The 27,012-nt window shown below is 50.8% G+C and overlaps 1 protein-coding gene across 1 annotated transcript; it reads right to left on the bottom strand.

Annotated features, from left to right (window-relative positions):
• XPNPEP2 (X-prolyl aminopeptidase 2) lies at positions 1–27,012 on the bottom strand. The gene is made up of 21 exons (XM_032330342.1): positions 26,722–27,012; positions 24,387–24,463; positions 22,827–22,937; positions 21,637–21,700; positions 20,596–20,700; positions 20,260–20,346; positions 19,197–19,343; positions 16,246–16,347; positions 15,516–15,597; positions 15,028–15,223; positions 14,195–14,284; positions 12,886–12,995; positions 12,051–12,128; positions 10,861–10,932; positions 8,774–8,834; positions 7,387–7,456; positions 6,839–6,943; positions 6,338–6,397; positions 5,787–5,863; positions 1,934–2,023; positions 1–1,370 (listed from the first exon to the last, which is right to left on the bottom strand). Exons 1-21 carry the CDS (start codon positions 26,768–26,770, stop codon positions 1,176–1,178), a joined length of 2,028 nt encoding a protein of 675 aa, XP_032186233.1. The 5' UTR covers positions 26,771–27,012; the 3' UTR covers positions 1–1,175.

Here is a 27,012-nt window from a genome sequence, read left to right as displayed (position 1 = left end):
TTCGTTGCCATGCTGTTTTAAGTATCTAGCAGGATGTGAGCCCAGGTGGCTAACGGCAGGGCTGACCAAAGAAAACTCCCTCCCTCCCCTCCGCCCTGCCCCCAGCAGCAGGCTCAGTGAACTTGGAAGGGGCTGGGAGGTATGCTAAGGGATTTTACACGGTGCCAAAGGGCAAAATAGCTGGACTGCGGGCCCATTCTGACTCCTCCATGTCCCAACCAAACACTGTATCCTTGGAGAGGTCCCCCGTGTCCGGAAGTCAGTTTTCCTATCTGTAAAATGGGAAAAGCAGAGTCCCACAAGTTGAGCCGGCCCACACAAGTTAAAGACCATCTGAGGATGCTGGAGGATTTGTTGGCATTGTCATCGTAGCTGCATTTTGGAAGGTTAAAATGGCCACACACGTGCTGGGGAGTCTGGGAGACTGATTGGGCACTGCTGCTGAGGCTGTTCCCAACTTTGGGTAGGGTCATACTCCAAAATGCACCCCACATTCCCTCCTACCCCACGGCCCAGTTCCTATGGCTGAACTCCCTGTCTTGTGCCTTGGCATGGAATCCACCCAGGGTTTAGAAGTGACAATCTCACGTTGGGGGCAGGCTGGTGTACGGACGTGCCCCTTTCTGGCTGGCCTCCCTGGTTGCAGAAGACTCAGCCTCCTTCCCTTCCTCTCCCTTCACAGGTTCAGCAGGGACCCTAGGCCGGAAGGGCGCTATAGGGCCAGGGGCGGGTTGGGGATGGTCAGAAGCAGCTTCAAGGGTGTGGAAAGACCAAGTCAGGAGCCAGTGGGGGTGGAAAGATCTCCGAGTATATCCAGCAGGGGGCTATAGGGTGGGGCTCTGGGGGGGTGGCATGGAGACCCTGGGGATAGGGTACTGCCTTACACTGGTTTTTGCGGGGGTGGCGGTTATAGGTTAGGCCTACTGGGCTCACAAGAGGAAAGGTGCCAGCGGACTCTCCTATCCCAGGGCTAGGGGTTGGGAGCCTAGGGTGAGGTGGACAGGCCCACCGGGGACATGCCAGGGCCAAGAAGCCCTGGGTCGCTGGGGTTTAGTCCTGGAGAAGAAAGCTGAGGGCAGTGGTTTCCGGGCAATGGGCTGGCGGGGGCTCTGGGAGCGCGGGTGGTGCAGGGTGAGGGGCGATGAGCTAGAGCGTTGGCCAGGGAGTCTGCGCGTCTAGACGCTCCAGCTGAGGATGGAAAGAGAGGAGACTGCCAGCAGAGAGGCCAAGGAGGCAGTACACGGGGCCCTGGCGGACAGGGGCTCTGTGTGCCGCTGCAGCCACTCGAACTCCTCTAGCAGCAAGCGCTGCTGCAGCGCTGGGCCCACCTTCTCGCGGATGGTCTGGTAGTAGCGGTTCAGGTACTGGAGCTGCAAAGGGAAGGAGGGCTGAGGGCCTCCGCAGGCCAAGTGCCACGAGAGGAGGTCTTTGTGCCAGCCAGTCCACTCGACGGTATTCCGGCTGCCTACCCTGGCGCCCAGCCACCATCAGGCCACAGACATTCTCTGGGGGCTTTTCAGAGGCAGTTTGCTACAGTGACCATTTAGTGTCACGGTGACTTTCTTGGGGAGGGTGGGGGATGGGAGTGGAATGAACGTTGGGCAAACATTATTATCCCCATTTTATAGAAGAAGAGACTGAGGCTTATATTAGGATTTCAGGTGGCAGAGTCCAGAGACTCAGTCTCAGACTCCCCAGGAATTCACTACCTAGGGTTGGGCAGGTTGGGCTGACCAGAGAGTTCTAGAAGCTTTGGATTCTCTGGGGATCCCCCAGTGTGTGCCTACAAGCCAACAGTGTGGACTGTCCCAGGGGAGGGGAAGTGGCAGAGGGTCTTGGGGTAGGGAAAGCAGAGGTGAGAGAGGCCCAGGGTTAGGAAGAAGGCAGTCATGGTTCATGGGCTGAAAGACGGACAGTGCTGAGGGTCACTTACGTGTTCGGGAGACAACAGGCTGACGTCAATGAGGTTCCGGTCATAGGGTACCAAGGACACCACTTCAAAGGTCAGGTAGGACCCTGGGTACTGGAATGTCAGAGGAAGGGAGGAAAGCAGGAGAATGAGTGAGTAGGAGGGGCTTGGCTGAGGGGCCCCACACAGAAGCCATGGGTGCAGGGAATGGGCCCCCGTCAAGCCCGAGACTCAAGGTAGGCTGGACGTCCTACAGCCCCCATGTCCAGCCCCCACACCCAGTCTGCACTCAGCACCTCATCTTTGGTGCTTATCAGATCTGTATTTCTCTCTTTTTAAAAAAAGATTTTATTTATTTATTTGACAGACAGAGATCACAAGTAGGCAGAGAGGCAGGCAGAGAGAGGGAGAAGCAGGCTCCCTGCTGAGCAGAGAGCCTGATGCGGGGCCTGATCCCGGGACCCTGAGACCATGACCCGAGCTGAAGGCAGAGGTTTTAACTCACTGAGCCACCCAGGTGCCCGAGATCTCTATTTCTCAAAGTGTGTGCTCTATGACACCGCGGGGGCCTTGTTTAATATGTAGATTCCCAGGTCCACCCCCAGACCACTGGAGTGAGAACTTCTTGCACAGGGCTGGGAACTCACATTTAAATAATTTTAAGGTAAGTTATTAGGTTTTTATATCTATCTATCTAATATATATCTTTATATATTTCTATCTCTATCTAAATCTCTTTGCATCTCTTGATTGACCTACCTATAGAAATAGGCATAAAAAAGACAAAATAGTCCATAATTCCCATTTCCCAGAGATCCCTTGCATGGATGTGCTTAGAAAATTCAAGCTACCATAAGATACACAATAAAAATGGAAAGTCTCCTCCCTGCCCAGTTCCCTTCCTGAAAACATTTAAGACATATACAGTAATTAATCCATTAATTAATTATTTTAGTCCACACAAAATGGATCCTACCACATGCTTTTCTGCACCTTCTCAACACCCTGTGGATGGTAAATGTAGGCAAGCGCTGCATATTAACACGAGGATATCTATCTCCCTCTTTTCTAAGGGCTATGTAAGGGTCCACAGTATGCATGACGATATACTTAACCAGTGGCGGATACTTAGGCTGTTTCCACTTCTTTTTTTACTATGACTATCGATGCTACAACCCACATCAATGTACAAAACATCTTGGTGACCTTGTGGGATTAGATCCAGAAGACACATATCTGGGAGAGGGATTGCCGAGACAAAAGGTATAGGCATTTTATTTTATGTTATTTTATTTTATTTTTAAAAAGCTTTTATTTATTTATTTGAGAGTGTGTGTGTGTGTGTGTGTGTGTGTGTGTGTGTGTGTGTGAGTGAGAGAGAGAGAGAGAAGGAGCAGGGGGAGGGGCAGAGAGAGAAGGAGAAGCAGACCTCCCACTGAGCAGGGAACCCAGATGTGGGGCTTGTGGCTTCATCCCCAAGACGCCGGGATCATGACCTGATCGGAAGGCAGATGCTTAACTAACTGAGCCACCCAGGCGCCCCAAGGCATTTTAAATAGATATTTTTATTGATATTGTCAAACTGTCCTCTAGAAAGATTGTATCAATTTGTGCTTCCTCCAGCAGTGTGTGAGAGGGCCCATTTCCTCATAGAGTCACTGTGAGTCAATCTGGATATCATTGAAATCACTCACTGTTTGCCAATCAGATAGGTGAAACATGGTAATCTATTGTTATTTTGATTTGTGTTCCTTTAAGAGTAAAGTCGAGCATCTTTGCCTGCTTATGGATCATTTGTGTTTATCATAGAGAGTTGCCTCTTCATGTCCCTTGCCTCTTTTCCTGATTTTTGTCTTAATGATTTGTAAAAAGCTCATGGCAAAAGAAGGAAACGCATGCTTTCCCTGTGGTACCTACTCTATTTGTCATACATATTTTGACTTTGTTTATGATATTGTTTCTGTACATACAGGGTTTTTCTTTTTAAAGATTTTACTTATTTGAGTGAGAGAGAGAGAGAGAGAGAGAGAGAGAGGGAAAGAAAGCATGAGCAGGGGGGAGGGGCAGAGGGAGAGGCAGACCCCCCACTGAGCAGGGAGCCTGCTGTGGGGCTCAATCCCGGGACCCCGGGATCATGACCTGAGCTGAAGGCAGACACCCAGCCGACTGAGCCACCCAGGCGGCCCTCCATATAGACAGTTTTACATTTAATTTATCTATCTTTTTCTTCCCGGCTTTTGGGTATCTTGCATAGAAAGGCCCATTTCCACCCTCCGATTATAAATGAATTTATATAGATTTCTTCCAGATCTTTTATGGTTTAACCTTTAAATCTTGATCCATTCAGAATTTTATTTTGGGGTAACAGTAAGGTTCTTCACTTAAATAGCCCCCCAAATGACTAGCCATTTCCCCCTGCCCATTTATTAAATCTCTCTTGTCTTTACTGTTTCGAAACCCCAGTTTTATTATAAATTAAGTTCCCATTTTGTTTACAGAACTTAGAAGGGCACCTGGGTGGCTCAGCTAGTAAAGCATCCGAGTCTTGATTTGGGCTCAGGTCGTGATCTCAGGGTTGTGAGATTGAGCCCCATGTCAGGCTCTACCCCCAGTGTGGTACCTGCTTAAGATTCTCTCTCTCTCCTTCTGTTCCACCCCAAACCCCAAGAAAAAAAGGAAATTAGAGGGTATATTTCTGGATTAGTTGTTTTGTTCCACTGTGACATCTGTCTCTCCCATCTGTGGTGCCATACTGTTTTCATTACAGTAACTTCATTGTATGTGTTAATATCTGAAAGGCCGGTTTACCTTATTGCTCTTCTTTTCCAGAAATTTCCTGGCTACCTAGTTATTTTTGCATGTTAATTTTTTTTATTTTTTAAAAGATTTTTATTTATTTACTTGGCAGATCACAAGTAGGCAGAGAGGCAGGCAGAGAGAGAGAGCGAGGAGGAAGCAGGCTCCCCACTGAGCAGAGAGCCCGATGCAGGGCTCGATCCCAAGACCCTGGGATCATGACCTGAGCCTAAGGCAGAGGCTTTAACCCACTGAGCCACCCAGGTGCCCCCATGCATGTTAATTCTACAAACAAACAGTACTATCATTTTGTGAAGTTACAAAAGCATCCCGCTAACACTGAAATTGAGGTGGTCCTGAATTTATAAATTGATTTTGGGAAAAATGACATCTCCATAATATTGAGGCTTCTTTCCAGAGAGCACCATTTACTTAAATCTTTTTTATGGCCCTCAGTAGAGATTTTCTCTGTATAAGTCTTTTTATGTTTATATGTAGGTATTTTATCCTGTCGGTTGCTATTATAGGGAATCTTCGTATCTAACAAGCTCCCCTGGTGATTATTATAGGCATCGAAGTCCAATAATTTAGGACAGGGATACTGATTCATTTGGTCTAGAGTGGGACCTGGGCATCAGCATTTTTTAAAACTACAGGTGATCTTTTTGTTAGTTTGTTTTAAATATTTTATTTATTTATTTGACAGACAGAGATCACAAGTAGGCAGAGACGCAGGCAGAGAGGGAGAAGCCGGCTCCCCTCCAAGCAGAGAGCCTGATGTGGGACTCGATCCTAGGACCCTGGGATCATGACCCGAGCCAAAGGCAGAGGCTTAACCCACTGAGCCACCCAGGTGCCCCTGGGCATCAGCATTAAAACCAAAAGGCTCTTCTGGTGATGCTGATATTCTAATGTGCAAACAGGCCTGAGAAATTCTGAGCTATTATGGAATGTTTCTGGAGCACAGGAAAACTCCAGATCAATTCATGTCCACCTATTAAATGTCCTTCCTTATACGCCATGGAGCCCAAAGTTCCTGCCATGCTGTCTGCAGCTCTAACCCGTCCCAGCAGCACTTTACCTTGGTCTTTGCTTCTACCACGAGGGCCACATCTTCAAGACGTATCCCAAATTCTCCATCCTGATAGTAACCAGGCTCTAGGAAACACAGAGATGCTGGTGGTATTAAGCAGGAGAAGGACCCAAGTCCGTGTTTCCTGTACCAATCGAGGAGTGGCTGGAGGCCCAGCTGCCTGGCTGCTCCAGGCTCAGGCAGACCCACCGCTGACCATAGGGGAGGCCAGGCCTTATGGCCCAGCAGGGAAGACCTAAGAGCTCACTTGGATCCTGGAGGCACTCCTATCTCCTGGCGTGCTACTGTCCTGTTACCCCAGCATTTGACTGGAGACTCCAGAGTTTGGATGTACAACCAGGAACCAACTCCCAAGCACAAAAGGAAGGTTTGAGCTGAAGGGATTTAGGATTAGGATGGGACAATGCACTTGGGGCTGGGAGTGCTAGAGCCCAGAGGGCCTGTGCCTGGCATGCTCTCTGAAGGCTGGAGCTCCCTCAACTGCAGTCATACGCTGGTCTTAGGGTAGGAAGCGGGGTGGAAGAGCCCAAGAGCCATACCGATGGACGTGAACATGCCCTTGGCCATGGGGAGGTTGCCAGACTGGAATCCCACTGGCCCTGGAAAAGGAGATGTAGGCATGATGTCAACTCTCCCATACTCACCAGCTTGGAAACTAGCAGGCTCTAGGGAGGAGCAGATAACTGGGGACTGCTGGGGGTTCTCTAGCAGCACTTGTCCACCACATCACTGTCTACCTAGGGCTGGTATGGAGACCAGACTGGCTCTGCTTTTCATTACTCTGACATTGATGCCAGCCAGCTGCTAGGCCTTGACCTGCCACTCTTCTCTCTGAACCCTTCCCCAATGCCAAGCAGGCAGCAGGAAGGGCCAGTTCCTACCATTTCTCACTTACCTTGTGGAGCATCACCTCCCACCAGCTGGGTAACCCTGGGTGGGTCACTGCATCCCTGTGGGTCTTAGTCGTTTCCATACCTGTGAAATGCTCTAACTCCTTCATAAGACGGGGGACCCCAGGGAAGTGTAAAATAGACACTTACACTCGTGCACGCACAGGAAGTTGCCAATGCCATGGCCTGTCCCGTGACCATAATTGAGCCCAACATCCCACAAGGCTCTTCGGGCAAAGACCTCCATCACTCGCCCTGGAAGAGAGATGGCTCCAATCAATGGGCTGGACCCCGGACGCTCTGATTCACCCCATGCTGCTTTCTTGTCCCGGGGCCAACTCCCAAGATGGTACCCGTGGAGAGTTGCTCTTGAGAGGAAGCTTAGCTAGCACGCACTTTCCCCAGCACGTTTCACATCGTACCTATGACTGCTATAACCCACAGAGACCTCACCCTCCCAATGGACATATAGTATTGAATTAGGAGGCAGGAGGCCTGGGTTCAAGGCTTCCTCCCCCAGTAACCTTCTGTGTGACCTTGGACAAGTTGCTTTCACTCTCTGGGTGGGATCTATACAATCTATACAATGGATGGGATGAGGATATAATCCGTGCCCCACTAGCTTCCCAGGGTGGCCATCTGGGTCCAGTGAAATCAGGGCCTGAGTCTCTGGGCCCAGCCTGCTTTCCAAAACCCACCTGATGTACTAGCAGGAAAGACGAGTCTGGACAGATCGATATTTCCAATCAACACGCGGGTATATGCCTCCTGATGGGGAGAGGAAGAGGTAACATGCTGAGTAAGAGGAGGGTCTTGATAGTTTTCAGGTGCTCAGCCTGGGCCCACACAGGTGTGTGGGTCCAGGCCTGCAGGGGGGCTTAGTTGGGGGGAAGGTGTGTGCTCACGTGTGGTCACTCAGGTTCTGGAAAATGGTCAGGGGCAGCTGAGGGGACCTGTTGAAACCTGGAGCTTGGTCCATGTGGTTCTCTTTGGCTGGCCCACAAAGGACATTTATACACGGTGGCGGGCTGAGGCCTGACAGTAGGGAGTCGGGAGGCAAGCTCCCTGAGCTAGAATCCCAAGCTGGCCACTCACAAACTCTGAGACCTTGGGCAAGCAACTTTAACCACTCGGTGCCTCAGTTTCATCCTTTGTATTGGAATGATCAGAGCACTAGCTCAGAAGGCTGTTGGGAGGAGTAGGTAGACTCCCACACATAAGGTGCTTCAAACAGTAAATGTTCAAGTAGAAGTCAATGCCCTTATTACTGTTATGCTCATCCTTCAGTTTTCTTAAGGCCTTGGGTTCGGGTTGGGGCCCCATAATCTGGGAGGTCAGCTTTGCTTGGGTGGGCTGGTCACCTTGTGGATAAAGGGAGGGAGACAGGCTGACAGAAACCTCTTTATTCCTTGTGACAATGTGGTAGGTTCCTTTCATCATACACACACACACACACAGGCTTGTCATCTTGTGCAGGACAGCCTGTGGACTCAACCCATGAAACTGTGAGCTCCTAGAGGCCTGGCCAGCTTTTGATTTTTTCTCTCTTTCCAGCACCATGCCTGAGTCATGGTCTGCTTGCCGAATGCATCAATGCAACCCCCACCCCCAACCCCGCCGCTTCCCACCCATTCAGAGGCGCTCAGTGCATGCAGGGGAAGTCCTCGCTTCTGCTCCAGGTGGACCAGCCCTCGCTCCTTTCTGGAAACCTCCAGCTCCTTTCTACCTCACCTCTGAGACTGCCTGTGCTATTTCTCTCTGCCTAGAATGCTTTTTTCCTTCCTTCCTGCCGCACACAGGTTTAGGGACACAGACAGCACCAAGTAAATATTTGTTCACTGATTTCCTGAAAAGGGATGATGAAGAGCTTCAGCTGAGGTCCTGTTGGAAGCTGAAATATCTTTGGGGAAATAGCCAGGAGCATTCAGTTTTCTAGTTCTACCTTGCTGTGTGACCCTGGGCAAACTGCTTAACTTCTCTGGGCCTCAGTTTTAGCCTCTGTAAAATGAAGGGCTCTTGCTGGAGTGATTGCTTGGATGTCTCTTGGGTAAAGGTGGGTAGGGGAATTCTGGGTCCAATGCTTACCTTTTGGAAAGCAGAGGGGGTACCCCAGTGGATTGTTCTGGTGATGTCTGTGGTTCCATCCCTGTGGACAAGGAAAATCAACATATACAGTTCTGCTGAGTACCTGGGAGTAGGGATCGTGGCTGTGTGCTTCCCGTGTGCTTTCCACTCGGGTTTGAGCAGCAGGAATGGGGTGGGGCTGAGGTGGCTTAGGAGTAAAGGAAGAACACAGATGCTATTTTTTCCCATTTTCAGCATCTGTGCATAAAGGGATTCTGCCAAGCTGTTGAGTTCAAAATCGCTAGGTTGTGTGACAATCCTGATGCCCCACATACATACCCTCACCCCCATATCGCCTATTTTGGCTGTTTTATAAACATGAATTTCTTGGGTCAGCTTGGCTTTCAAAGCAGAGTTTCTTCCAGGCTCTCAGGGAGGCCGGAGAGGGGAAATATCCCATTTTTACCAGTGGAGAAACTGAGGTTCAGAGAGATCGTCGCACTCTTACACATTCACATAGCTATTTCCCATTTCTAGAACACTTTTGCAGCTCCCTTGGAGAGGTAGCAGAAGAGGCCACACTATCCTCATTTCCCATTACCCTCATTCCCCAATTGAGGCCATGAGCTATCTCCCTTTCTGAGCCTCATTGAAGCCAGGCCTGGAGCAAATGCTGACTCTGCACAGTCCTCTCCTTGTAAACATGGATCTGACCCAAGGACTTGCTCAGAGTTCCAGGGAACTGAAGCCAGGAGCCAAAATGACTGACTCCCAACCACCAGCGGCAGCTGTGCCCCCAGATGGCCCCTGTGGCCACCACCAGGGAGGGGGAGGGGAGAAATGGTCCCAGGGCCCTGGGGATTCCTCCCTGGGAGCAGGTCACAGGGCGTGGCTGACTTCTTCAAGAAGGAGAGAAGAGGAAGTGAGGTGACCATTTCCCTGGCCTCACCCTGCTCAGAGCGTGCCCCAGTCCAGCAACGCCCTACAAATCCACTTCCTCTTTACACACTGGCTGTCTCAAGTACACAGTACACACAACGCCAAAGTGGGGACGAGCAAAGTCTGCTAGGCTAAGCTCTCGTGTTAGCTTCCAGAGCTGCGCTTGGAACAAGCGAAGAGCCATTGTCATTAGCACGTTCATCATTTCCACGGGACAGAGAATGGGAAACGGTTTGAAACTCCTTGCTCCTCCATCAGTTCAGCACACCCCTTGCTCCCCCCAACCAGCCCCACCCAAGCTTTCCACAATCCACTTGCTTCCTAGATGAGAAAGGAGGAAAAACCTACTGGCTCATCTCAACTTCTGTGTGAATGATGGGTCACACATTTGGAAAAATTGGGTCAGCCTATTCTGCACATCTGTCCTGACTAGGTGTTCAGACTGTGCACTGTACAAGGGTAGCACGGCTAAAGGGGTACCAGGCACTTCGTGGTTATATAGGAATGCCAATGAGAGCACACAGGTAGACAGACACACGGATCGTGGAGTCTTGGAGCAGGGGACAGGGCCCTCCTACAGAACGCAACATGGCCACGCACACACTCACGCATATCTACTCACAGACACATACCCGTGCTGACAGGTGTGCCCAGTTCCAACTGGGCTCCAGGCATCCCCCGAGACTGCTTTTCTTACCTGCCTGCTGCTCTCGGAGGCCTGATCTTGCCCCCTACTCCAACCTGACATGGGTACCTCGTCTGCAGTGTGGGGGGAACTTGTGCTGCTGGTGGCGTGGGGACCATGTCTTGGGTACACACAAGTAGATGAGACCATGGGCACGGTGTCTGTGCGGCCAGGCAGGGCTGCTCAGACTGTGTCATGATATGTGAGCTTCAGGAACGTTTCACTTGAGCAAGGAGAGATGATCCCTGATTCTCACTGAGGTGCTGCACAGGCAGCCCCACTCTTGAGGTTTTTGTGTGTTTTCCACCGAGCAGGGGTCCCCAGGTGTGCAAATGGGCAGGATGCTCAGGCTCATTCCATCCAGGGCTCTCCTTTCTCAGACAGAGGATTCACACCCAGGAAGGGGAGAGCTGTGGTCTGCTCTTGGGAAGCCCTGGATGTCTGAGCTGAGGTAGTCGGCCGGGGCAGGGTGGGGGATACTTACCAGTATTGCCCCCCAGAATCCAGCAAGTACATCTCATCTGAAGACAGCTTCCGGTGCTGCTCCTTGGTTGGACTAGGAAGGGGAGAGCCACTGAGAAGGGCACGGCCTAAGCCTGCACTGGGCAGGGTGGGGGTCCTGAATGGAAGCAGGGGACCCCCTCACCCCTTATATCCCCAAGAGCCCTGGGCAAGTAGTCGGCTGATGCCATGAATGTCATCAGTGCACTCCTGTTGATCTTGTACCTCACCGAGCAAGGCTTCCAGGAAGGGAGAGAGATAGGAGCCTGGAAGGCGGGAGCCTGGAGAGCCTCAGAGAGCATCCAGGGCCACCATCTCCTCCTGCATAGGGAGATGCAGGCCAGCAGAGGCTCGGTGGCTTGTGGGAAGCTGTGTGGTAAAGCTGGGAAGGAGCTGGGCCTGGACGCAGACGCTCAGTCCCGTGCCCCCTCTAACTTTCTATGACCTCTGAGAGCTGAGGGCTCCGAGAAGCCAAGACACAGGAAGGGGGGGAGGTCCTTGAGGGTGAGGCTGGAAAGCAGGAGTCGGTAAGGCCAAGGAGCTCCTCTCCTGCTACTCTCTAGTGGGGAGAAGGCCAAGGCAGCTGCAGGCTTGGGAGGTTCCAGGGGAGGGAATTCTGGAGTAGGACAGACTGGCCCTTGGAGGGCCTTTGATCTGCTCTTGCTGAGCCTGCGCCGGGCTGAGGCCTTCTGATCAGCTTGGGCCCCCAAATTCCATCAGGCAGGCCTGTAGGTGTTTGTTTTCTACGGAGCCAAACATCTGGTTAGCTCACCTGTGGGCCCACCTTCATCGGCCCAGGCTGAGTAAATAGGCTTTTCTCCCTGTGTATTCGATCGTGAGCTTCAAGAATTAGCTAATATAAATAACTCACAGGAAGCCAAGGAAAAGCATCCAAAAGCAGCCCTCCCTCCCTTCCAGATCCCTCAGCCCTGTGTGCTCACAAAGTCTCAGCCTTTCGTGGCAGAAAACTGCTTGGGCCTTTTCATTTCAAGAAGACTCCAGACCCCTGACTGAGGTCCACTGCCCACCCGTAGCCCCCACAGTACTAAAGTCCTCAAACCTTAATGTGGACTTGGGTCCCAGAGCCACCACCGCCCCCCACCCCCTACCCCCACCACATACATCAGGATCTCCACGCCCTGGGGCCCTAGAAAATTTCTTCTCCTGAAGTACCTGTAGTGGGCTAAGGCGGCGTTCAGGCCACTGGCAGAGATGGTTTCGAAACTGGGTCCAGAGGAGAACGCTTCCTCTCTGGAAATCACATGGCAGAAATGGTCAACAGACGACTCAGAAGCTAGGCAGGGCCCAGGATATCTAACCAGGGCAAATGAAGGTCACGGCTGCCTCTACCTCAGCCAGACTCCACTGGGCCCTCCCAGCCCCACCTCCGGGCGCCATCTTCCCAGGCTTCAGTCTGTCAGCTACAGAGCCTTCCAGGTCAGAGAAGGAGGGACTGTAGACACTAATTACTCCCCTCCACCTCCATTTTACAGATGGGAAAACCAAGGCCCATGGTCCCACAGCAAGTGTGTGGTAAAGCAAGAGTAAAGAATCCTAGCTCCTTGTGTCTGAAAGCTTCCCCAGGCCCAGGGCAGCAGCCTGCACCTCAAGCCTGCTTACGGCCTGAGTCAGACGTGCTCTCAGGGAAGGTCGCTCCCAACTTGGTATTTTCAAGCTGTTCCAGGAGCCCCACCTGGCCTGACCCAGCCTCCCCACCGCCCTCCCTGCAGGGGAGAGAGGGTCTGTGCCTGAAGCAGACACTAGGGGGCACTGATGGGTTGTGGCCCTTCAAGTTGGCCTGCTTTCAGCAGGGGGCCGGGGACTGTCATGGAAGATGCCCTGCCGAGTCTCCTACTACCCACGGACCTGTTACTCCTTGTTCCACAGAGGCCCCCCAGTAGGAGGAGGGCCTTCCTTCCTGCTGAAGTAAAGAGGCCAAGTCTCCCTCCCTGCCCCCACCCCCAGACTTAAAGATAGCCCGTTCCAAAGGCGGGCGGCGGTTCTTCACCTGCGGAACTGGTCTAGCCACTGGGCCCCTGAGAACTCATCCACCGTGCCTTTGGGCACGTTCTTCTCCAGCCACACCAAGTAGCGGATCACAGCCACGGCGTCCCGCACCTGGAGCGGGCGAGCAGAGCAGGGGGCCGGCTGAGCTCGCAGCCCCGACTCTGGGACCAGGGAGATCAGACAGCTGCCCCCGGAGCTGAGCTCCCCGCACTCGAGGGCTTCCCTGACTGTTTGATGATATTAAGGGATTCTTGTCCAAGTTTATATATGATCATCGTGTGATTATGTTTTGAAAAGAGTTCTTATCTTTCAGAGATACTGACTGAAGTGCTATCTTTTAGAGATACTAAAGTTTTCACAGGAGAAACCGGATGATAGCTGGGATTTGCTTTAAAACCATCCCTGGGCAGAGGATGGGCATGCAGGCAAGGACCGTGGCCTTTCAGACCAAAGGGCCACAAGCTGCCTAGTGCTGAAGCTGCGGGAGGGTGCGGGGTAATCGTTAGGCTAGTTCTTCTACTTTTGTATATGTTTAGACTTTTCTATAAGAAAAAGTTTGGTAAAATGAGGCGATTTCTTCTCGTCTGGACAGGAATATCCAAAAAAGCAAGCCATCCTCTTGCAAGGGTGGGGAAATCAGGACAGCAAACACGTGGAATGTGCCAGACAGTGATCAAAGCAATATATATATATATATATATATATATATATATATATATATATAAATTCAATATAATTGTATTTATATAATTATGTAATTCTGTTTATATATGTAATTATATATTTATAAACTCATTATATATTTATCTAAGTGCATATTTCTATTTATATGTATCTACTTATTTCTATGTAATTGTATAAGACACATGTATATGTGATTATATATTACAATTAAATATTAATTAAATATTACTTGTAATTTTATAGCTATCATATATTATATAACACATGTTTATTTATCTATTTAATCCTCACCACAACCCTATGCTGTAGATTCCTGTTACGATATGCATTTCACGTATCTAAAGTAACGGAGGCCCAGAGAGATGAAGCAACTGGCCCAAAGTCACCCAGCTTGGAGGCGGGTAGAGGAGCTGAGATTTGAATTCAGACACTCTAGCTCTGGGGCTCAGGCTCTAGACCATGGTACCAGGCTGGGGATAAGAGGACGAAGCTCAAGTGGGTGCCCAGGAGTCTGGGGTTCACTTCACTGTTTCCACTGAACTTCTTCGGGTTCCTTGGCAGGCTCTCCTTTCTAACTCATCAGACCAGGAGTTCCCAACAGGCTAGGCTGCTTTCTCGTGACTTACGTGGCTGGCCCTGAGGAGGGCCTGCTCCTTGTTGTTTTTCACCGCCTTGGTCACCATCACTGGGGAGTAGGTGTCTTCTATAAGTTTTTCCTGTCATGGACAGAGAGGAAGAGGTCAGAGAGCGTCGCCAGGGCAAAGTGGGATTTGGAAAGGATTGGCAGGAAGTCCCAGCTAAACCGAGACTTGCCATTCCCTATAGCGACAATGGCCTTTCCGTCCAGGGTTTTCTGGCTGCCTAGGTCTCCCCCTGTCTTCCATGTCCAGCTGAATCTTACCTCCCTCCCTGCCCCCGAATCTGGGATTCTCTGGGATGGATCAGAGCTTAGCCCCTGCTGCTCCGTGGGCTGTCTAACAACGTGGGTTTCCCCGCACTATCATATCATCACAGGTAGCATTTATGGAGTGCTTGCTGTGTGCCAGGCACAGGGCCTCACATGTACTATCGCCTCTAATCTCTTCAGAGCAACTCCTCTGAGGTCGGGACTCTTACTGCCATTTTGCAGGTGAGGAAACAGAGGTCCAGACTGGCTAAGTCACTTGTCCAAGGTCATTACACGGTCAGTTCAAGGTAGAACCAGGACTCAGACTCAGGTTTGGCTACCTCAGAGCCTCTGCCCTACCAGGCTGTGCTCCCTCTGGTCTGCTTGACAACCTCCGGGCTCTCTGCAGATGGACACCCGCTTCCTCTTTTTCTATCTCTTCACAGGGAGGCCTAGAAGGGAACTGACCAACTGTCTGAAGGGCTGAGGGGCTGTGGCCTAACTTTAGGTCGAGACTTATCAGGGCTGAGCTGGGGGTGATGCCTGGCCCAGGCGGGGGTCTGGCAAACCTACCACAGGTATCACTTCATAGAGCCCGTATGTCGTGTAGCTGGTCCCGATCCAGATCTTCACGTCTCCGGAGGCATAGGTCTGGACGGTGCCACGGACCTGGCTGTAATCCTCGAGCTGCACACACATGGAGCCCGTGCAGCTAGAGTTCAGGTACTTCCGGGTCTCAGAGTCAAGGCAATCCTTGTTTACAAATAACCTGGGTCAGAAGGGAAGGTCAGGAGGGTCCTGAGGGTCTCTCAGGACAACACAAAGACAAGGATCTCTTCATTTCTAGAGGTCAGAGGAGCCCCACCAAGGAGCCAAGCAGACCAGATTTGCAGTAGGTGGGAACAGAGGTTGAGGGTCAGGAAAAGCTGACTGGAGGCTTCCTAGTGGGCCCTCTTGGGAGCAGGCAGCAGGATCCCGGGAAGGCTGCATATTAGGGCAGGGTAAGTGGTGGGGTGGGCGCGGCGCAGAAGTTGGGGGAAGTCCCAGAGAGTAAGCTGTACCTGATAGAGGAGTCTGTGAGCAGTGTGTAGGAATAGAAGAAGGGGTTATAAGGGATGTCACTGCCTCGAAGGTTGAAGAGCCCTGGGGAAGAGAATTGATGGGGACTTTTTGAGGCTGATCGGCCTGAGGCAAGTCCATATCTCACCTTTGCCCCACCGTTTGCTCTGCCCAACCAAAGAGTCCCAGCCATATGCCTGCACATCTGCCTCTGAATGTTTTTCAGGGGTTTTCTTGGGGGGGGGTCTTTCAGGCACTGATGAGAGCTATGTCCCCTTCCTCCCAGTAAAACGAAGATGCCCAGCCAGCAGTCAGCGTAGTTTTGGGGTGTTCCCAGCCAATCTGAAGCCCAGTGCTGGGACAGAATCAGGCAGCACGTGGTGCTAAAGCGGGGAGTGTGAATGCCCCAGGCTGGTGGCCGGGCCGATGGCAGGTGTTAGCTGGGCCCTTTCCCTTCCTGAGACAGCCTTTGCCGCTGTGGTCAGCCCATTCCTCTGATGGCCCATAGGCTGGCTCCAGCTTGCTCTGGACCTCCCGGTTTTCTTATTCAGCCGCCATGATCTCCTGCCCCCTAGCTTTCTCAGTTCCCAAAGGCCATGGCCATGGACTTCACGGAACCCATGGTTATAAGGTGATTGGTGGAGGAATCCAGTGCTGCAGGGCCCAGGAGGCATGGGCATGGGGGTTGGGGGGGCCCAGGTGCTCGCCCCGTGTCCACAAGTCCATACTCACAGGCCGTCTCATCGAGTGCCGACAGAAGGACTGCAGTTGGGCCTTTGCGATGCTTCTGCATCTGGCTGCGGATGTCAGCTACCTTCTCCTGCCAGGTGCTCCCTAGAAGCAAGGGTGCCCAGAGAAAGCATAAGCGACATACTTTCCCTTTGGCACACTGTTTCTGAGAGGGCTCCCTTAGGGCAATCATTTTCCACGGCTTTCGAAGCAATAGAAACCTTTCTCCAAACAAACTCTCGCTAGTGTAGTTGTTAAGGACATGGACCCTGGACCAACTGTCTGCGTTCAAATCCTGGCCCTGCCATTACTAATCGTGTGACCTTGGACAAATTCCTTAACCCCTCTGGGTCTTATCCTGCATACCTGTAAAATGAGAATGGATTATCATGATAGTATCTAATCAATAGGGTTATGGGGCTCAGATGAATTAATATTTGTAATGCACACAGAGTGGTGCCTTGGTGTATGGTAAGCCTGATATAGCTTACTGATCAATAAATAAGCATGCAGAAAGAGATCAAGAGAGCAGCCTTAGTTGAAGGGTGAAGGGATCAGACTAGGTCATGTTCAAGGCTCTTTTCTGAAATGACCTGGTGCCCATTTAGCCATGAGTCCCTGAAAATTGTTTTAATCCCTCTTTGACCCATTTTACAGATTTTATAGAGACTTCAAGGAGGAAGAGTGACTTGTCTAGGGATTCATAGCTAGCAAGGGGGTAGAGTTGAGTTTCCAGGTAGGTCTGTTTGACTACATGACCCACCTTCTTACTCTATATGGACACTGGACTGTCTTGCTAACATTGTCCTTAAACTCTGTGTCCCAGAGCTGTCCTTTCTAGGATGCTTGTACCCTGGTTTTAGTTCTCATCTTTTATTCCTACTCTCTGCAATGTAGATGAAGAGTCTGCCCCTAGGCAGGGCTCATAATTTGCTGGCAGAAGGTCGTAAACATTAAGGTCCCAGTTGGGCTCAGAGATTAGGCATAAGTAACTTAATGCCATTTAAAAAAAACTTTATGCAAATGGGTAAAAAGTATTCAACAAAAGCCAGAGTTTTGGGTGATACTTTTTAAGGATTATCTTATTTTGTTGGGTAAAATATACATACAGTAAAATTTATCATTTTAACCATTTTAAAGAGCACAATTCAGTGGCTTTAAGAACATTCACATAATTGGGGCACCTGGGTGGCTCGATTGTTAAGTATCTGCCTTTGCCTTAGGTCATGATCCCAGGGTCCCAGGATGGAGCCACATCTGGCTCCTTGCTCAGCAAGAAGCCTGCTTTCTCCCTGTGTTCCCTCTCTCCTGTGTCCCTCTCTGTCAAATAAATAAATAAAATCTTAAAAAAAAGAACATTCACATGATTGTGCAACCACCACCCCTATCTAATTCCAGAACATTTTTATCATCCCAAAAGGAAACCCTGCAGCCATAAGCAGTCACTCCCCGTTCCCCTTCTCACTCAGCCCCTGGAAACCATTCACCAGCCTTCCATGTCTATGGATTTACCTGTACTGGATATTTCATACAAATGGAATCATACACTATGAGGCCTTCTCTGGCTTCTTTGTTTAGAATTATGTTATCAAGTTTCATGAATGTGTGACAACAAATGAAGGCAAATTTAAATTGTCTGATGCATACAGGTATCTTTGAAGAATTAACTTTTCACAGTCTTCTCTTTTCCCTTTGCCCCCTTTAAAGCCTATCAGTTGCTAGAGAGAAAGTCTCGCTTGCCTCTGTAAGCTTATAGATGCAAGAACTCTGTGCTTGGGCTTCTGGGCCCAGTTCCGGCTCTGGATGGCTTTTCCTTGAGGACTAGCAGTCTGTGAAGACTCAGGATTACCGTCACTTGTGGGCAGTGACAAATCCCGTATGAATTCTCCGTCTATCCTTGGAAGGCTTTCCCCTTTTATCCCCTCCCTTTCCTGACATAACTTCACCCTTCTTTATCTGAAAGGGATGAGTTTTACTTAACGATTACACAGTCTTGGCTAGCAAATTTCTGTAAAAACTTTTTCGAGATACAGAATGATTCTGCAAATTATATCAGAACAGATAAAGAAAATGGGACACCATTTTAGCTTGTGTCATCATCTTTGCTATTTTGAAATTTCCCTCCTGCTTTCTTGACTCCTTTTCAAACAAGGAATGTACACGGACCTGCATGAAGACAGGGACCTCTCGGATTGCCCAACATTCCTAGGAATCCACATCCATGTGCTCTTTTGGAATTCCTGGGGAGGTAGGGGTTGGTGGTGGCCAAGACAGTGATTCATCATCTGTAGCCTGGTCCTGGTCAGGATTTTAGTTAACTACTTACCAGAATCATCGAGCATGCCGTTCTTTTAGGACATATTTAGATGGTATCAATGAGGTCAAAGTGAAGATTAGCTATGTTAGAATTTGGGGGGATCACTTCACTTTCCTTTTGCTCTGGCCAAAACCTGAACCGTAATTTGTGCCGTGGATTGTCCCTGAGCTTAGCTATATACTTCCTTTGTCAGCCAACCCCTAGACATCTTACTCCAGGAGGGCTGGAAGGCAGGGTTTGAATGAATCAATACAAGCCAATATCCACTACTGGACAAGCAGCTCATATCATGTTTTTTTCTCTCTTCAAAGGGGTAGGGTTCTTTTTTTATATATATATATATCTTGCTCTGACTCCCTTGCTTACTCCTTTCCTGTTCCTTCTTGCTTCAGATCTTCACACTATTTATTCCAGCATTTTCTATATATGGTGTGAGGACCTTTTGATTCAGACGGAGATCTTTGAGATGAGAGGGCCCAGACGTCTGCTTTTTCAATAAGCATCCCAGGCAACTCGGGTGCACAAGAAAGTTTGAGAACCTTTGCTTTGGTAATTCCCAGGACAACATTTTCGGCCAAAGGAGCAGCAGTAGGGACCGTGTTGTTTCAAGCTGGGAAGAACATGCTTAGAGAATCACCTGTGAATGCGTCCTGCAGGGCATAAATGGGCTGGCTTGGAAACAGAGGCTTCTCTGATCCCCATGCCAGGTCCACAAGGTTGGCTGTGGTGGACGCCAGTTTTATGTTAGAGTTTTTGAGGGCCAGGTCGTAACTCTCCCAGGAACCTGCAGAGACAGAAATCCGTCACTCGTCCCCTGCCTGTTTACACCTCAGGAAAAACCGTGACTCAGGCAAAATTAGTCCTTGTCTGCTCTGCCTCCCACTCCACTCCTGCTGCCTCAGAGGCCCAGAGCAGGTCCAATCAGTCTGGTCCTCCTGGGGTATGTCCTCCCAGCCCCCTCTTTCTGCTTTCAAAGCCCCATTGCCTGGGGCCCACTCCAACGCTGCCCACAGCCTACTGGCTAGGTTTATCTTTCTAAGCGCCAGTGGCAGTGGGGCCTTCTCAGTACTATCCATTTTAACAGCACATCTGTGCCCCTGCCCAAAGGAACGGTGATGTTCACACCATCAACATCGGAAAGGCTGACAAAGAAGCCAGCTCTGAAGGGGGAGCCTTTAGATACACATACATGAAGACTTTGCCCTTGGGGGGCAGTCTGGCCAGCTGGCTGGGGTCCCAGAGCTGAGGGAGCTGTATTTCTGGGAGGAGGGGAGTATGCGCCTTTGCTCAGAAACCCACTGAACTCCTTTGACCTTCCAAGCTGCCTTCTAGAAGAGGGCTACCAAATGATTCTAGTGCCATAACTGGTAGAGCTCCAGAGCATAGAGGATGGCTCTGGGTTCAAGAACATCCTGGCCTACTGTCTGCTAGAACTTGATGACTCCTCAAGTCTTCTAGGTTGGGTCTCTGTACTCGTGACTTTGAAAAAAAAAAAATCTGCATTCATTCTTTTAAATATACTTTCATTTCGCAATCCATGAATAAATCTTTGTTGCAAAATATTCTGCAACTACAACTTCAGACACTATCTTTGGAGTCATCCTGTCCCTCCTTCTACCAAGGAATGCTTCTTTACATCCCAGAACGGCTGAGTCACCCTTTTTGGTGGGGACAAATGCAGGAGTGAGGGACGAACATACCGATGGAGAAGAGAAAGGGGTCGAAGCCCACACTGCCTCCGGCAGGAACCTCAGTGAGGAGCCAGGTGACGATGGAAGTTATGTCAACTGAGAGGAAGACAGGAAAGAATGTAGTGTCACCTCCAGGGCAGCACCCAGGCTTTCCTGTCAGACTTCTGTCTGTGACCGGCCTGCCATATCTGTCTTCCTCCATGTTAGCCTCAAAGCTTAGGGACGGCTTCAGATTTCCAGAGTCTCCCATAGAGGCCCATCATGGCTTTGCATGCATTTTCTTATCTGTGCCTTCTTGAACCTCGTCCAGGTTTCAGAGTTTGGGGGACATGCGACCCCTTTTACCTTCTTTATGTAGCTCCCAGTTGCAGTCCATCTGCCGCTCAGCCTGGGTCCAGTAGCGACTGTCGGTCCAGAGACCTGCTTTCCCCATGGTCACCACTGCCGTTCCTGGGGCAGAGCAGAGAACCTTGGAGGTGAGGATGAAGGTGGGGACGGTGGCCTTGGGTAATGCCTGGGCAGGATGGTGCTGGGCAGGATGGTGCTGGCTCTGAGTATGTCACAGGGGCCTCTGGAAAGAACTTCTCTCCTCCGTTGCAAGGAAATGAGGCAGGAGACAGTGAGGAAAGCATTAGGGGAAGCCAGCCTGGGCATACCTGCTTGGTGTTGAGGGCCTCGCCTAAGGAGGGATGAGTGGGTTCTGTTTCTCACAGTCCCACAGACTCAATGCTACATGTAGATGCTCTCAGGAAAGACGGTATGGTAGCTAGTCTCAAGACCCAGTGACTGATAAGGACACTAAGCCAGGGGCTTAGCTGAAGACAGGCAGAGGAGCCAAACCCAGAGATCTTGGCAAGGGAGTGTGAAGCCCAGGGGAAGAATGTTTAAGGATCAGCAAGGGAAGCTTGGATGTCATTCGAGGGGCCAAGATCAGGGTAGGAGGTCCCTTCAGAAACTGGGACCCCATAAAGGGCCTCTGTGTTTGCGTCTCATTTGGCTACAGGAGGTGTTGTCCAGAGAAACGACCGGCCAGGTAAAACTGTCCCCGAGTGAGACACATGTGAAGGGAATCAGTGGGCCCCTAGTGGCTGGATGTGGCCATAGCAGCTGTTCTTGAAAGGGAGCCCAGGGTGTGCTAAGCTAGGCCTGGCTGTAGCAGGGCAGCAAGCACAGGAGCAAAGCCAGGACAGTCACCTGCCTCAAGCAGATGTGTACCTGGTGAGCTATGATGTGTGCCCTGGCGACCCTTTTCAGAGTGGTGGAGGGGAGGCGGAGCCTCTGACACTAGGTCCTGGGGTCCTGGCTTCTGAGAACTGGCCACATCAGAGCCTCTGGGACCACGTGTGGGTCTACCAACAGAAGCAATAAGGGCTGAATGGCTCTCACCTGCCGACCCTGTAAAGCCTGTAATCCATGCACGCCTCTTATCACGATTGCCGATGTACTCACTCTAGGAAATCAATAACATCATCATTAGCCTTTTTCATGGAGTTAGACCCCTACCCCCCATGGAAGACCCCCCAACCGCTTCCCAGTTCTTTCTGTCTGGTCAGATTCTACCAGTTCTACAAGCCCAGGCACACTGGGCACCTCTTCCAGGAAGTCCTCTGCCACTCCTCCAGATCTCAGGATCTCCTCTTCCTTCGGACAGCTGTGTTTCTCGGAGTCTAAATCCCATAGTCCAGCACTGGGCAGAACAGCCTAAGAAATCTCATCTCCCTGGCCAGAATGCAAATTCTGTGCAGTCTGGGATCATGTCTTTTGGTCCTTCTGGGTTCTTCCCTCCAGCTGTCCTGCCCTTCCCCAGTACATCAAGAACTTCTGCAGGGGGCTTCACACATTATTGTATTTTGATCGTCATCATCCTTCAAGACAGATCTCAATATTTCCATTTTGCAGAAGAGGAGACTGAGGCTCAGAGAAGTTGAGACACTTACCCAAAGTAAAAAAAAAACAAATTCAAGCAATCTCATTGATACTGAAAGTGGCTTCTTTTCCGAACAGCTAGTGCTGGGAAGGTGAATGGGTTGGAGGTGGGACCAGTGGTGGGGGAAAGGATGGGTTGGGTGCATAGGGTTGTGGCTTTGGGAAAAGCAGTTCTTACTCAGACAATCTTGTTTCCTGTCTGCTCCCCTCCCCCAACCTACACCTCAAACTTGTGTAGCCCAGGCCTCTGGATCATTCCAGTGCTCCATCCATCGGGTTATGGGAAGGTTAGAGTTCCTCCAGTCCAATTCCTAGCCCATACTCTAACCTCCTAGGACCAGAGTACCCTAAACATTCATTCTGGATCTGCCATCTGAGAATGATCGAAATAGGTTCTGAACTTATTAATAGTTTCACTGCCTGAAGTCAAGGAGCTCTAGCAGTGTCTTCTCTCCTATGCAAAGAAATACATTCTCTCTGCTTCCCTAAAACTCCCATGTCTAAGCCCCCTACTTCCTTCCCTTTGCCTTTTGAATCCTTTCTCTGCCTTCATCTTCTGAGCCTTAACGGCCTCTGGTTTGTGGCTGGTTCTCACTGGCGGTCGACCCAGGATAGCGGAGGGCACGGGTGGGGGAGAAGCTGTCCCTCACCATGTGGGCATCCGTTTCAGGGATGATGTAGGCGGAGAGATTCTTGATGTGCATCTGCTGGCGGAGGGCTGTGAGCCGTGCCGTGGTATTGACCGCAGTAACTGGAAGGTACTGACAGGTGACAGGAAGACACCAAGAGACACACTGCTTAAGAGAGGATGATGCCTGGGCCCAGTGTCAGGAGGCGCCGCCACCCTCTCCTTAGGTGTTGGGAGTGGTTAGGCTGGGCCAGCCTGGAGAGGAATGGGGTGGCAGCCGATGGTATGGGTTAGTCTTGATTAAGGGGCCTGGGCTAAGCGGAGATGGAGGTGTTGATGAACTTGGAGAGGAACTCCTTGTGACCGTAACGGGACCTGGGTTTGGGATGGGGGCATGAGTGAGAACGGCATGAAACTGAGCCCTGGCCCTGGGCCAGGCTGGAGGGACCGTCTTTCTCCGGATACCTTGGAGGCGGAGTTGCCAATTTAGCAAATCAAAATACAGGATATCCATCCAGTCACATTTGAATTTCAGATAAGCCACATACAATGTTTTAGTATAAGTATGACCCATGCACTATTTGGGGCATACTTATACTAAGACACATATTTATTATTTGAAATTCAGATGTCATTGGGCACCCTATATTTCATCTGGCAATCCTTACCTTGGGGACTTTTTCGAGTTTCTACTCAAATGGCAGAGGAGAGTGAATGAGTACCCCCAGCAATTTGGAGCATTATCCAGAAAGATCCCCTCTAAGCCAGACATTTCTTTAAAGGCTGTTTTATCTTTAAAATGAAAAGTACGGGTTTTTGTTTTGTTTTACCTTCTGCTCAATGACATATCCATGTTTGTTTTCCTGTAGAGGCCTACCCACCAGCCTGCCCCAGTGGTCTCATAGTTGAGACTGGAAACCCCATGGGCCCGGAGGCTTCAGGAACTGCTAGCAGGCCACCAGCTTTCACCTCTGTCTTGCCCCTGCCTGAGGAAGCTCCTTCGCCATACTCTGGTAGTGGGAAGAATCTTCTGGTCTCCAGCTAGGAAGCTGCTTACCTCTCACCTCCAATATGTCAGACCTTCTCCCCAGTCACACCCCAGACCCCCCTCTTGTCCTTTCTGTTGGCATTTCTAGTTCTCTGTCTTCCCCCGTCCTCTTTGTGGGCCTCCCTCTGCGCAGTTCGTTCCTTTAGAACTTTTGTTTTCTCTCCGCTCACCCTCCTGCTTGCCTCTGCCTAGCCTCAGCCAAAGGCTGGCTAGGGGCCTCCACCCTCCTTCCCACCCTCCCCGATTTAGGGGAGCGGCCCAGGCCGGGGACCGAAGTAGATAACCTGCTGTGGGATGGGTGGGCAGGAGGGAGCGATGCGGGGGGTGTCAGACACCTGAGAACGTGAGGCCCGCCCTGAGAGATGTTAATCAGAAACAGGGGCCCCAGAGTCCGGAAGTCAGGAGAAAGGCTGGGAGAGGAGGGAAAGGCTAGCAACTGAGCCGGTGGGGGGATGGGGAGGAGATGGGGGATGGGGAGGAGATGGGGGCTAGGGGGCAGGTCCGGGGCGGGGCAAGTCCGGGGCCGGGCCTTACCGGAGGGCTGATGGAACAGTTTCTCACATCCTCTCCTCTCAGGTCCACTGGTTTAGGGCGGCCCCAGGCACCCAAAGCTAGAAACGGGCGGAGGGGAGAGGTGGGGAATTAGGGTCACTTGGAGACCAGTTAGCTTCTAGAGAGCACAGGTACTTGGTCCCCCAAATCGCACTCCCTATCCCCCCCTGGCCTCGGTCCTTTGAAACAAGCGGTGCTGTCCAACTCGGGGATAAAAATAATCACATTTCATGGGAAATTTGGGTGGAATGGGAGGGCACCCTGGGTCACAATCAAAGAAACCTGTTTCATCGACAAGTGATTGCCACTTTTGCAGGGGTTTTAGTGCTCATTAAATCAATTTTTCCCTTCTAATCTAATTGGGTCTTTTCAGGGTTTACTGAACTGTTGTGTGCAAATTAAATTTTTGTAATCAAATTTTCTTTGAAATGCTCTAGAGGATCTCGCTAAATAATCACCCCACCTTCATTCTACCCTTCTATAAATCTAATTTTATATATATTGGGTTTACTTAAGTTCAAGGCCCGCTTGTGCCATTTATTATAGTCCAAATCTCTGGCTCTGATTCCAGGCCCATTTTAAATACATAAAACAGTCAATCCCAGTCTCACATCGTCGCCTGGTGGGGAAAGGTAGGTTAGCATTTAAAGATCTTCTACTATGTGCCAGATGCTGAGCTCAGTAATTTATCTGTAGTATCTTTCTCTATACTTGCAACCAGCCTGTGAGCTGGGTATTACTGTCTATTTTCTACAGCGGAGGAAGCTGAAGCCCGGATAGGTTTGGTAACTCGTCCAAATTTTGCCGCAGTGAGTCAGTGGTAAGCAGGGATTTGAACCTGGGCCATCTGAGAACAAAAAGTTAACCACAGAAGGGTGGGGACACAGAAAGGACAGAGTATATGAAGTCTTAGTTTCCAATTTGGGCTTTGCCCCAAATTTGGTGTGACTTAAGGAGAGTCACCCAGTATTCACTGGGCAAACATTTCCTAAGTACCTACTGTGTGCCAGATCCTGGGCTAAGTCCTACCGTCTCGGGCTTTCCAGCCCCAAAAATCCAGTGGTCTCTGATAGTCCCTTCCCTCCAGCCCTGGCCTTTACGGGGTGTCCTCAGAGGGTAATGGGGGCCTGGGTAGAGGGAGACACTATACTTTTATCTCCTGAGTGGATTGAGCTACAGATAGGAGGGCGGCTGGCATCTAACTCCATCAACCGCTTGCCCGGCTGTCTTGGTCTCCTAAACTCAAGGGGGAGATGAGACCCATGCTGTTGGTCTAAGAAAATGATCCCATTTCTGTAGGAATAGATTGTTGGCAAAATGGTATCGCTGAGATGCCAATATAAGAAGGAAGACTCAGCCAGCCTGGGTCCCTCTGGACACCCAGATTGTTGTTCTCTGAGGCAGGGGCTGTGGCTCCCAAGGGCAGGCTCTCTCTCTGTGTTTCCTGACACAGGGCCTGAACTTGGGGCAGTGCTCAGGAATTGGGTGCTGACTGAGCGAGCGGGGTCTTGTGGACAGAAAGGGGAGGGAAGGGAGGCATCCCTAAGGCTGGGGATGGAGTACACCTGGAGAGCATTGAGCTGGGCATCGAGTTGTGACCAAAGAGGAAAACAGAGCACCAGAGGAGTGACCAAGATGGAACTTTAGGCTCTTTCAAGCCACTTTACTTGGATTTGACTTTGTCTATGTCCATCCTGTCCTTGCTGGGTCTGCATCACCCAGTTCTCAATAAGAATCTTGCTAAGCCCGTTTAGAGACGAGCCCCCACCCTTAATATCTGATCCCCTTTGCTATCTGATCAAATTCCTCATCCTTCACCCTTCATATCTCTTCACCCTGGCCTGCCTCCAGCAAGAATCCTATAAAGTTGGCTCAGCAAGAACCCCCCCACCCCTGATGTCTCCTCTTAGTAATTTTCCATCCACTGTCCCCCTCACTCTGTTCATTGGCTCTAAATCCTCAGCCATCTTGGCTGTATTCAAGGTTGAGCCCGATCTGTCTCCCCTATTGCAATACCCTTATTGCAATAGCTTTGAATAAAGTCTGCCTTGCTCTTAACAAGTGCCAGAATCATCTTTTCTTTAACAGGCAGGAATGGAAAGGTGCCAAACCAGACTTGATGTGAGTCTGGAAGGCCCCAAGGACTGACCCCGGGGTTCTTCTTTCGCAAGACAGAGAGGAGGACCAGGAGAGAAAGAGAAAACCTGGGCCCCCGCCCTTACTCCAACCCTTTCGAGCCCAGAGGGGAGAGGCCAGAGCTGCTCTCCAGCTGGACCTGCCCTCCCAGTGTGGGAGGGTGGGACCAGGATGCACATACCACAGAAGAGGACAAGCCAGGGGCAGCAGCCCCAGCGAGCCCAGGCCATGGGGTCTCCAGATGCTGGTGCTGGGTGGATGGAGGGACGGGGGAGAAGGGGCAGGCTCTTTCCCTGGCCTCTTCCTCCAGGCCTTTCCAGGGCAGGAGCAGCCCGGGGGTTGGGGCTGGCGACGGGGAGGAGGCGTCCGGCCGGTGGATGGAGAGTTCCCCTCTGGTCTCTTGCATCTGAGGACTCCGGGAGTCAGGAGTGGGGAGTACGGGTGGGTGGGGAAGATTGGGCTCTCTGAGCCC

The sequence above is a fragment of the Mustela erminea genome, chromosome X (genome assembly GCF_009829155.1).
Source record: "Mustela erminea isolate mMusErm1 chromosome X, mMusErm1.Pri, whole genome shotgun sequence".
Lineage (NCBI taxonomy): Eukaryota > Metazoa > Chordata > Mammalia > Carnivora > Mustelidae > Mustela > Mustela erminea.
Note: the sequence above shows the minus strand (reverse complement) of the source record. Positions and strands in the feature narration are given on the sequence as shown.